The sequence below is a fragment of the Chondrus crispus genome, genomic scaffold (assembly GCF_000350225.1).
Source record: "Chondrus crispus Stackhouse genomic scaffold, scaffold_125, whole genome shotgun sequence".
In the NCBI taxonomy this organism is placed as follows: Eukaryota; Rhodophyta; class Florideophyceae; order Gigartinales; family Gigartinaceae; genus Chondrus; species Chondrus crispus.
In genome coordinates, this window is record NW_005178998.1 from 90313 (window position 1) to 103182 (window position 12870).

At 50.5% G+C, this 12870-nt stretch overlaps 1 protein-coding gene across 1 annotated transcript; it reads right to left on the reverse strand.

Moving 5' to 3' along the window:
- Nucleotides 1-1964: 1964 nt before the first annotated feature.
- On the reverse strand, nucleotides 1965-2132 carry CHC_T00002101001 (hypothetical protein). The gene has a single exon (XM_005713262.1). The coding sequence runs from the start codon at nucleotides 2130-2132 to the stop codon at nucleotides 1965-1967; it is 168 nt and encodes a 55-aa protein (XP_005713319.1).
- Between the last annotated feature and the right edge of the window lie 10738 nt (nucleotides 2133-12870).

Below are 12870 nucleotides of genomic sequence, written 5' to 3' on the forward strand. Positions count from 1 at the left end.
TTTTCAGAAAGAGACCCGATGTCGCTTCTCCTCGCTCCTGCAACAGTACGCGAATGATAGCTGTCGAGGGCGTAAACACCAGAAAATCAGACGGCAGCGTAGACCTGGAAAACGCCGCGTTGGAAACTCCGACCTCATTCTTACTGAAGTATGTCTAGGTACGATGACCTGGGGCCATCAAAATTCAGAAAGCGACGCTCACGATCAGCTTGACCATGCGTTCGAGAGAGGTGTGATTGGAATCGACTGCGCCGAGATGTACCCGGTTCCGCCAACAAAAGACTCTTTCGGTCGAACGGAAATATATATTAACTCATGGATAAAGGAACGAGGTGGTGCGCCATTTCGGGAAAAACTCGTACTCTGCTCGAAGGTTGCAGGAGGCGCGGCACCCGGTCGTGTGTTTTCTTGGATACGAGGTGAGGATCGGAGAGTGGATAGAACCAACATCAGGGAGGCTGTAGATGGCATCCTGTCCAGATTAGGAACAAATTACATCGATTTGCTGCAGATTCACTGGCCTGCAGGTACGAAAAAGAAGCAAGATCAGAAATTATACTTCTGACTGGAACGGAATGTATGATCATGGTCCAACCGCCTGACGAGTCACGCGGACATGCAAAAGAAACCCTATCACAGAACTTGAGATCTGCTGCTATTTGTGGCCGACAATCGTGCTAAGAATGGAAGAGTTTCATGTTGTTATCGATTTCTGTCAGAGAGCATGACAGATCATCTGAATTAGGGCTTCCTGTCATGAAAGAGAAGGGAAAGAAACAGCAAGGGTTCGCTTCAGAGCGCTTACAAGGTCACGGTGTATGGAGATCTAGGAAGTGCGTCTGTATTTGCAAAGAAAAGTCTTTTCAGGATCGGATATCCATCTCGTGAAGTTAACTGGGGTTCATGGCATTGAAAGTTGCACTTGTGATATTGTCGCGGGAGATCATTCTCGGAAGAAAAACTGTTGCGCTTCAAGACAATTACTAGTATGTAATTTGAATAGCAAAGGGCTGAAGCCTTTGTGAGAACGATCTCTCACCATATATGGTCTTTTCTACAGGTCTAAATTCACCGAGTGCTACTCGTTATCGATTCAATCGCAGGCGATGTCGAAACTATGCGAAACAGATGAGCAATTTGGTTTACTGCCTTGCCAAACTGAAGGTAAGTGTCCGCTATAACGCCATTGCAACAGCACTATGCGATGCAAGTTGGCAGCAGTTGAAGTGTGTTTCAGAGTTTCTCATGTCTTTGCATTCTTTCAGGATTCGACAAGACGCACACGTATTATTTTGTGAAGCACTAATCCACCCTAATCAGTCTCTCGGAAACTGATAATGGTATGGCCTATCGTGTCCCCACAGAATAATCCAACTCAAGCAGTCAGTCGTCGAGAAAGCCAGTTCACCGCATGCTAGCTCGAAGAGGGTGAGAGAGTGGTATCGAGTTTTTTTGCGTGGTAAGTGTATCCTGAATTTTGGACATAGGCCTGCCCGTGGGAACGGGAAGCAAGTGGAATCGCGATAAGCAGCGTGGCGTTTTTCATATCAACGGGATCAGATCGATGTACACCTCGAGAGTCACAGATGTGTGCGAGATGCGTGGCTGTATGAGGAGGAAGAAACTCGGGTACACGCCCGGTAAAACGAGCTACAAGGCGGTATGTCCCGATGTTCGGTGCCGGTGCTTATGACTTTTCGAAGGAGCGTTCGAGTGTCTCGTTTGAGGTACAGGTGTCCGCTATGGATGAGTTGATCGGAGAAGGAAAGGTACGTAACTACGGGCTGAGCAATGAAACAGCGTGGGGAGTGGCTCAGTTCGATGCCGTAGCACGCAGACTTGGTGCGGCGGCACCGGTCTCTGTCCAGAACAACTACAGTTTAATATATCGAGACTTTGAGGCTCATTTGGCTGAAGCATGTGCCCCATCGAACGCAAACATGCCTCTTCTTGCTTACAGTCCCTTAGCTGGTGGAATCCATGTGAACACGCAAGGTCGCTGGGACAGCCGTAATAAAGGCTACGAGTTTCTTATTGGACTTGACACGGACGCCCACATGCCAAGTTGGATGCCATCCGGGTGGAAGCAAAGCCCACCTCAAAAACTCCCGGGAATAATCAAAGCGGAACATAGCATCTCCGTCCTCAACGTAGTTTTCATTCAAAGGACGATACGCTTCTTCGAGTTGCTCGTCCAGAAGAGCGCACGCAAGTCTGCTACAGTATGGTATCTACAAAGATGAATTCCCTCACAAAGCGGAAACCTCGAAAAGTTAAAATTATACTTCCCCCTTCCAGAGACACCCCACCAAGCTATAGATACGCCTTACTCCAACGTCTGCCCCGTTCTCACGCCTGCGCCTTAATCGCTTCTTCCACATCGCCTTTGATTAGCTCCTTAAGCTCTGCGTACGCTTTGTCAAACTGATCGTTAACGATAACAGCATCGAATAATCCCTTCTCGTCCTTGGCTTGGATCTCCCTCATCGCATTCCCCGACCTCGTGACGATGGCCGCCTCCTCCTCTGTGCCCCTCCCCCTGAGCCTCTTCTCACCCCACCAAGCTATAGATACGCCTTACTCCAATTCTACGTCTGCCCCGTTCTCACGCCTGCGCCTTAATCGCTTCTTCCACATCGCCTTTGATTAGCTCCTTAAGCTCTGCGTACGCTTTGTCAAACTGATCGTTAACGATAACAGCATCGAATAATCCCTTCTCGTCCTTGGCTTGGATCTCCCTCATCGCATTCCCCGACCTCGTGACGGTGGCCGCCTCTTCCTCTGTGCCCCTCCCCCTGAGCCTCTTCTCGAGCTCCTCTACGCTTGGCGGCGCAATGAAAACGTACTTTGCCACAAGCTCATTCGCTCTCGCTGCGCGGCACCCTTGCACGTCGATTTCGAGTATGCAGATCTTGCCTTGCTCTCTCACGGTCTCCACGGCCGCGACGGACGTTCCGTAGTGGCGCCCGTGCACCTCGGCGTGCTCGATGAACTTGCCTTTCGCTACGTCGGACTCGATCTGTTCGGCTGTCGTGAAGTGGTAGTGCTTGCCGTTCTCTTCCCCGGGGCGCGGGGCGCGAGACGTGTGCGAGACGGAGAAGCCGAATAGGGTGGGGAATTCTTGACGCAGCTTCTCGATTAGAGTGCCTTTGCCGACGCCGGACGGGCCCTCGTACGGAGCTGTGCGTCATTACCAAAGATGAAAAACAGGCGTTAGTACGGTTCCCCACGCAAACAAAAGCACGGCTAGTACTACAAAAGCAGAGGAGCGAGGGACAACCTACTTTGCTTGGGTCCGTGAAACTTGACGTAGAACTCGCCGACGCGGTCCCCATCTGCCATCTGCATCTCGTGGTCTTGCCTGTCAATGTGCTGCACTTGTCGAAACGGCTCATACTTTGCCTCATACCCGTTAAGATCGCTGCGAGGGCAAGGAGCTCACCGTGTAAATGATTTTGCTGTCTTATGCGAGGGGTGGGGCCGGTGCGACAGCGAGGGCGTGGCTTGCGTGAGAGGGCGCAGAGAAAGACAGAAGCAGAGAAGGACGGGAGGAGATGCGAGGGCAGTGGTCATGGTGGATTAGTGAGGGGAAAGAAAGAGGAGGTTGGGGGATACCGGAGTAAACAACGGTGGACAGAAAAAGGCAGAGTTAATACCCTGTACTGTAGTGTGTATCCGACCGACCAAGCTTATCATACCTCAACAGATCCGACAAATTTAATAATTTTTCATCATTTAGCCGACACGAATTCTTCTGAAAGAATACTTCAAGACCGCCATATCGCACTTGAACGGCGGGGTTGTCAATGAAATACCTTGTAAATCACGAAGAAGCCATTTTCAATTTCGTACTACAAAGAAAAACTGCTTACAGTGAAGATTTCCAGGTTCTGCTTCACTTTTAGAGGTAGAACTTGTCTCCACAACAAACGATTTATGCTGATTGTGTCAAGGGCTATGTGGAGTACCCAGTAGTCAAATCAGAACTAAAAAACAAGCAAGGAGTTCGAAGAAAAATCCCTTTGTCCTCAAATTTTGTCCTCACGGTCGGATAGACACTAGCAGACCGCCACTTGTAATGTAATTATTTGGTGTGCAGAATCTAAACCGCCAGGCCTGGCGACCGCTGCGCACTGTTCCTTCAACAACATCCTACACTCTCACTTCTTCCAACACCATAATCCACACAAAAATATCGGACGACAGCACCACCGTTCCTCATATGTCAGGTGGAAGAAAGAGACGTCGTACGATGGGCACTACTTGGATGGACAACGTCCCTAACTTGCCAGACCTGGCAGCCCTGTTCCATGACGTTCATACACGACCAGGATGCGATCTCGATGGGGATGCAGATGCGGCCGCACTTATGGAAGCAGAAGAAACCCCAGCTCTCGAGCTTCCGGAAACTGGCGAAGCGGCTGATATTTTGGGAGTGTTGAATGGGCACGCTTCGTCGAACAATCAGACTGGAGATCAAGGTACTAGATCGAAGATAAAGGGCTCGGAACATCGAGAAACGGTTGTCGTCGAAGAAGGAATAGATCTTGTCGACTATGATGAAGGCCACTTCCCCGAACTTGGCGACTCGGAACACTTCGCTCCCGAGAGCGATCCAAACGGTGTTTTAGTGGGAAATGACAATATCATTATTCCAAGTATTTATCAAGAGAGCTGTGAGGGGATGGAGTGCCTTCCGAGTTTATCAAGTGACGATCCCGAAATGGGAAGCAGGCTGGACAGCCAGAAAGTTTTGCGAATATTTCTATCGTCTCGGAAGCTTTTCGAACCATGGTACAACCTTTTGGGCTTCGTAATAGTTTGCGGTAGCGTCCGCTATACGGTCAAACAGTATAACCTCCTGAGAGATATACTGTCTTGGGTTTCTCCTTCTATTAAGTTCCCATCTTATTCCACCGCACAGAGGACTCTCTTTCCGCATGCTTTGAAGTATCTTTTTCCCAAGAGTGACCTCAAGTACTTTGTCGTCCGACGAAAGAAGAAGGCATTCAACCGAACGTCATTGGTTGAAAATTTGGGGGGTAACGAGGAGACCGCATCGCAATATTCGAACGTGTCTAAAACTCCTGTTCGTATCGTTCCACCAAGTGAATGGGCGAAAGCGGACATCATGATGGCTCCGTTCTTCAACTCAATGTATCCGAAATCCAGTCGATGGCATGGTGGTGTGGCGGACGCAGAATGCATAGAAAGCTCGAAGCTGGTTGCAGAGCGGCAGATAATATCGGAAGCTACGAGAGCACTTTACGTCCACAATGGTTCATGTACTGTGCAGGCGTTCCCGGGTGCCGTGATTCGACTGGAACTGTCAGAACTGCTTCCATCACGTTTGTCACTTGACGTGCGCAATCTGGGCTATCGTGTTCATGAGAACGCAGAGAATAACTTTGTAATGAAGTGTATAATTTCAGCCGTGTGGTGCGTGGGAAGTGAGGGAAATGTTACAAGAAGCGCCAACATGGCGATGAAGGTTCTCCGTGGCGTGGAGAATTGCCTGGCCAGGCAGTTTTGTACAGCACCGCCATTGGAAAAGTATAATAGATCTGTGAGGCGTAGAGATGGAAGGATAGATTTTGAAGCAAGGGCTCGTTCTTCGAAGAAGGTGTTGCCTGGGGATATTTGTACCCTCCTTCGACCTACAGAAAGTGAAGCAGTGGCAACGTCGAGAATGTGTATGTTGGTTTCTAGGTTTTGGAAACACAAGGAAGGTCTCACCTCAGACACTTTGTTTTGGTTTCAAAACATGAGTACAAACGGGGCCGGTCAGCGTTTCAATGATGGTGGCGATGGAACTCCAGACGAACCCTTTCGTCTGCTCGGTACTCAACATTTGAAAGGGCTGCCTTTCCTCCTCCAAGAGCCCAAAATATCGGGACGCACCCGCAGCATTGACAGAAGAATGCAAAACAGCGGCCGCTTAATGGATGGAACAAAGTTCGTGGTCTATCGCGCTCTCCTATACTGCGATGACTTTTCCCCATTCTCTTCATTGTATCCGCAGGGTTCAGCAGGTGGATGCTACATGATCCCGATTGGACTACCACCGCGAAGTCGTAACACGCGATCGTCTGTCAGAATCATTGGATTAACCCCTCCAGGTGTATCAACGAACAATATACTGCTCTCAATCATTCCAGACTTGGTTAAGTGTACAACAGAAGGTGTGGAAGCACACACGCCTACCGGCGAGAGAGTAAGAATCTTTGTCGACGTGGTGGGTTTTGTGGCTGACTATCCAGCGGCCGCTGAAACATTGGATGTTATGGGACATACAGCAAATACGCCCTGCACTCTTTGTACATTTCGGAAGAACACCGGCGTCGGTGAGAGCGGATACGGCTATACAACAAAAGTCCATGCACACCGCACGGCGTCCTTGAGGTGCATGGAACGCCATGAAGCTCTTCGCAACAGCGAAATTGACAGTCGAGACACAAACCGGCTTGGTATGAAAGACAGCAACAAGGTTAGTGACGAAAGTTCTCCTCTTCTTGCATTGCAAAGGGAACTTGAGCGCGTACGCGTTTACATACCGTTAACAAGCGATGGAAAGCGTGTGGTGTCAGCACGTTTTGAGGCATATCGCTGCAACGTCGTCGCGCCTGACCATTTGCTGGCCGGTCTCGCGAAGAACGTTATCGAGGTAGGCTTCCACGTGATTAACCGACAAGGAAACGCGTCCGCGTTCAGGGCAAAAGCTGACATGGCAATATGTGGAGCCCTCCGAGACAATGGGTTGAAGAGGCAATCATCAGTTTTTAGTTCCAAGAATGAACTCAATTCCATGACTCTGTCAGGTGTGTTCTGTGCCCTTCTCGTGTGCGTTCCGGTTTTCTACCAACTGTTCCCGGGGATCCAGAGTGAAGAAATCACTGTTGTGTTGGATCTATTGACGCAATTGCAGGAATTGATTGCGTTGACGTACTGGTGGCCATCGGAAGAGGCGGATGGTGTCTCAGATTATTTGTATGTGACAAGTGATAATGGAGCTCAATACCATGCAGACTTGCTGGAAGGGCTGAGAAGTATGTGACTGAGGCAGACAAGTTTTGCGCAAATTATTGCCAAGGAGTGGGTAAAGGTCGCCCCAGCTTGGACAAGCCGAACCTGCACAGGTTAATCGAGTTGTACAACCACACAATTCCTGCCTTCGGGCATGTACGTCACTTTATGGAACTGGTGTTCGAGAATGCTCATCAACCTTTGAAGAGGTGCATAGTCCGGGGTAATCACCAAAAAGGACATTTGGCGGCCGTGGGTCATTGTTTGGGGAATGATTGGCAAGGGCGGTTGGCGTTTCTGTCCAGCACTATGACACAAACTTCGGATGCCGGACTGAAGATGGAATGCAGGAGAGGCCTTCGACGCTTGCTTCTCGGCGAAGCTTGCAACGAGTTGTCACAGGCTTCGGATGAATTGAAGGGATTCCTGAAGGACACAGTTGTTAGTATATCTGATTTATTTGTCAAACCGTTGATGGACGAGATGCGGTCGAATGGGAAAGTCAACCCCGCTTGGACGGGAGATTCCGTACGATGGGAGGGGAATTGTGAATAGGATGTCAATGAGCTGTCCAGCTGTTGCATATCAGAAACAGAAACGATAGATTCATCTGATCTTTTGTCGCAGCTTTTGTCACGGGCTACAAACATCCTGGAAAATCTCCGTCCAGAATTTGATACGTCAAAGATGTCGGAAGTCAAGTTGTTCTCGTCTGCTCGGCGCGTTCGCAGAAGCTACTTGAGTGCGTCCCCATGGACGTACTCGCATGACACGATTGAGCCGGGATGTGTCGTCCAGGTTATGTTACCGCGCGGAGGGACGAAGGGATTGCTTTTGCATGCAAATGGGGCGGTCGGATCGTCATTGAACCTGTTCGCTGTTGTTGGGGTCTTGCAGAGAGAGGACGAGAGTCCTCACGCGGCTGTCGTAAGATGCAGAGTGGATGATCGTAAAACTCTGAGGATATCCGCTGAACTGAACTCAGAGTCTATACAGGTGCTCTGTCTCACTGATGGCGTCCGTCGCGTGGCGCGGTACCACGCCTGCTCAGCAAACTCCTGTCACGTATCGAGGGACAACCCCATCAAACACTCTGCCAATGTTTTGGGTGGCGGGGCATTCTACTTTCAGACGAGGAGAAAAGGTTACCCTGCAAGAATGGCATGAAGGGAATAGGGACCTGGTGTTTCAGACGCTGGAAAACCTGATTATTCGCGGAGTGGCGTTTTCTACTGGAAAATTATCAGATTTCAGCACCCATCCCATCTGAATTGAAATTGGGCGGACTTCTGGTTACACGTCTCGCCGATCCCGTCAAGAGTTGGACACCTCGCTCTTCCTTGGCCAATCTACGGCTGACCGAAGGTATCTTTGGACACAAACAACCACGCAGTTCGTTTCGCGTATGAGGGCGCAAGATCGATGCCATAGGGTCACGGCGGGCCCGCTTGTGGTGTATGGGTGATCAGGATAGCGAGAGATCGCCAGTGCTATTGCTGGTGGATGGGGCTGCGAACGGTCGATCTACAGTTGATCGATCTCGATGTCGTCGTGATAGGAAACGCGCTGAAAGTAGGTTGATATGCACGCACGTGCGTTGCATTTTTATCCGCGTATGTCCGCACTATCTGACCATCTTCAAATTCTTGTGATGACATCGCCTTTGTCTGCGTGCGAACCTGACGGAATTAAAACCGTGTTTGTTTTGTGAAAGTGTTGGATGGATTGTAAGTTGTCGTTGACGCTTCGCGAATCAGTCCGGCCGGACAGGCGTGCTGCACACAGTATCTTACCTACTTCAGTTTACATCTGCGCTTGTCCCCACAACAGTTGGTCATCGGAACTTGAAGTCATGGTAAACTCAACTCCATCATGATTAGAAGTGACATGGCATCGGCGCCGGAAGTTGGGCAGTTCTTGTTGCGTGAAGGTGTTGGATGGATTGTAAGTTGTCGTTAACGCTTCGCGAATCAGTCCGGCCGGACACGCGTGCTGCACACAGTATCTTACCTACTTCAGTTTACATCTGCGCTTGTCCCCACAACAGTTGGTCATCGGAACTCGAAGTCATGGTAAACTCAACTCCGTCATGATTGGAAGTGTCACATGGCATCGGCGCCGGAAGTTGGGCAGTTCTTGTTGCGTGAAAGTGTTGGATGGATTGTAAGTTGTCGTTAACGATTTGCGAATCAGTCCGGCCGGACAGGCGTGCTGCACGCAGTATCTAACCTACTTCAGTTTACAAATGCGCTTGTCCCCACAACAGTTGGTCGTCGGAGCTTGAAGCGGCAAGGAGACTGTATATTGCGCTGCGTAGCGTATGTAGATAGGGAGCTAACATAGTGGTAAACCGACTACTGACTCTTGCTCGCAATTCACACTGCTCCCATCCTATATGACAACTGGTACCACGGGTGCGGTGCATTGACCCGATCCTACGTGTGCACATCGCCGACCAGAAACAAACGTTGGATCATTCCAGTCTGTTTGACAGTACCAAAACGCAATAAACTACTGCATGGCCATGCCCAGCGGTTAATCTGGGATGTTTTTGAGATGGATCAGCCCAGCACGTATGGCAGTACCGCCAAATATTACAATGAGGCACTGCCATGTCCAATTGTAAATCTGCGATTTTTTTCAGTTGGCCCAGCGACGGCAAGGTATTGGAAGAGTACCAATAGATTACGGCTTGCAGGGAATTCGGTGCAAAATCAGTATCAAAAATTTTGCACAAAAAATGTCTTGACTATCAATGGTACGGCCAAATCAAAAATTAAATTAATCGTAACGTTACGGGCCAGATTTACTTCGTAGTGCGGAGCAACGGCGCTCGGAGGTACGGCACCACCGGGCCCTCTCGTGGGGGCACCGGGCAGCCTGGCGGCCATGGTCCGTTCCATGTCACGAACACGCTGTCGCGTAGCGTTGAGCTCGGCGGAGAGGTGCGCGAACGCACCCAACTGCTCTGCTGACGGGGACGGTCGATCGTCGGGACGTGTCGTCGAGGTCGGCCGCGTGGGGCGACCTTGCCCGTGCAGTACGGCCTGTGCGAGGTGTGAGTCTTCGACGAGCACCAGTCGCGAGTGTAACTCGTCGACTAGTGCTCGGAGATTCTCCAAGGACTGGCTGACTCGATCGAACCTCCCTTCACGTAGGGAGCGGAGCTCGTCCATACATCGCGAGTAGACGGCGTCCGTCACGTCTATACGGAGTGAAGTACGGACTTCCTCGATGTAGTCAGCTATGCGATCGAACATCGCAGCCGCTTGTCCTTCGGGGGACTCGGGCGACGGTTCGCGGTCTCGGAGACCAGCGTCGCCGTCGCCGAACAGCGGTGATGGTGCGTGCATAGCGGCCGCCCTCGGATCCGCCGGTTCGGACCGGATCCAGGTGGCGTATTCTTGACTCATCTCAACGCATACGAACGCGGAGGAAAAAGAAAGTCTTCTCAGGGAGATCTCGGGGTCTTCTAGGTCGGGAGACCACTGTAGCATAAACACCCCCAGACGACTGGAGGTGTATGCGCAGTTCGACCTGTAGACCCCGGATCGGAGAAGAGGTGAAGCGAGCCAACCAGCTACGGAACCGGGCTCGGGCCCAGGTAGCGGTGGTAGAGCGGGAGCGAGCAGGGACGCGCGCACGCACGAGCGGATCGACGCCTCGACGCCCCGGAGCAGCACTGGGTGACGTACCAGTGCTGACGGGCGGAGGCGGTTCCGTGCTCGCTCGCGTGCTGCGCGTCCACTCCGGCTCGGCTCCGACTAAACGCGCGCAAAGAGCGCAAGCGACGTTTAGAATAAGCTGGGTGGACTGACCTTGGCGGTCGGTTGAGGACAAGCCCGTGCTTGTCCCCCTCCGCCGCCGTCGGTCCGCTCCATATTTAATATACAAAACACTCTATCATAACATTACAGTACCGAGGTACTGTAGTGGGCTACTGTAGTGCAGGTCGGCCTGCACTGTAATACTGTCAGCTATGTCGAGGCTGACAGTACACGTATCACCCGTGGTGCGTGCGCGCTTCGTTCGCGCGCTGTACACGTGTGCACGTGTATGTGCATGTCCCTTGTCCCCGTGGTGTACACGTGGACACGCGCGGTGGTACTGTAGAGCTCGACGCTCTACAGTAGCTGATCTAGTTCTTGATCTAATCTAATTTAAACCCCCAGGGGGTGTTATACTACAGACCGGAGAAAATGGATCTGTGGTGACGCAAAAGCAAAGGCAGTCATCGGACTCACGCTTTCTGAGGACTACTTGCTAATAGTAGGTTCGGAGGGGCAAGGGAAAGAAGGAGGGCAGGTTGATGTGTGTGAGTGAAGGAGTTGGTACCGAGGTTTACTTGGAGCCGTCTTTCCGCCATACTTATACACTTTGAGTGTTACACTATCCCATTACTTTGGCACCTGGTAAACCGTACTCACCATATGCGCGACCAAGCGCGGTCCTCTTCTGGCCCGTCCACACTGTTCTATTTCCACCTTACGAATTGACTATTGACTATCAGTGCACAACAGTTTCTACACATTTCGAGTGACTGTAAACCATGGCCCTATGCATGCAATCGTTTCACACCTTACTAATCTGCATCCAGACATGACAGAATATATTCTTGCACAATGAACAACTTGGCATCTCTCTATTTCCAACAACGCAAAGTCCTGTCATATCTCAGTCCCCATACATGCCCTTGTTTCGTACCTTACTAATTTCGGTACACACTGCCAGACAACTATCACGGATAGCAACAATGTGCATCCAGACTTCCTACACATCTCACGTGATATCCGATGTGAATCACACCAGTACTGTCATCAACTTGCATCCAACGGCGCACCATAACTAGAGCACAGTACAACGTCGCATGCTGACGAGAGTGTAGTACAACGGCGCATGCTGATGCAAGGGTCGCATACAGCGTGACGCGTACACTGAATACTCACGTAAGTACATGTCTCTTGTGAGAAATACTTGTTGTACTTTTAATTCACATGTACTGTGCTCGGACACGCGCCGGACCGTATGTAGGCGACGTGTACAAGTGTACGTACACGCAGCAACCTGGCGATGTGTACATGTGTACACCGCACACAAGTGTCCAGCGCCAAGGCCACACGTAATTACCCATTACAACCATGGTGAGCAACTTGAAACCCCCGAAATGATGTAATTAAAACGTATACCGATCATTCAAGATATATCACCAGCATGACTGCATATAAGTGGACAATAACAGACCAATAGAATTGCAGCATTCGAACCGACACCCAATAGATTTGCAGTATTGCCTGTGTAGCCCTATAACGGTTCGGGCCAAATGCAAATTTTCGGCATTTATGCAAATTTGCATAACCCTCCAAAAGTCCACTTTCGTCCCCAGAACCCCAAAATCTGAGACTTTACACGTGTCATATGGTGATATGGGGTGAGGGTTCGGACCGTCGAGTCATGTACACGTGTCACTCGATTTTGCACTTTCCAGATACCAGCATGTGGTCGCACATTTTCAATACCTCCCCTCGATCACATGCTTTCGGCAGCTTTGCAATCGGAAAGCCCAACCATGCCCACAAACTTTTCAAACAGCACGCGCCCAAGTGGTTTGGTCAGCATATCGGCTGGCATTTCTGTTGTCGGACAATGGTACAATGTGACCAGTTTTCGCTGCACCGCATCTCGAACAAAATGATACGTAATATCAATGTGCTTGTTCCGACGATTTGTAGATTCGTTCTGAGCAAACGCAATCGTACCAGCGTTGTCACATCCAACGCGAATTGTTGGATCCGAATTCGCACCAAGTACATCGGCATGGAAGCGTCGAAGCCACGCGGCCTCTTTGCA

Excerpts from the sequence above, each read along its gene's own strand:
- CHC_T00002101001 (XM_005713262.1), bottom strand. The coding sequence starts at position 2,132 with ATGTTCCGCTTTGATTATTCCCGGGAGTTTTTGAGGTGGGCTTTGCTT.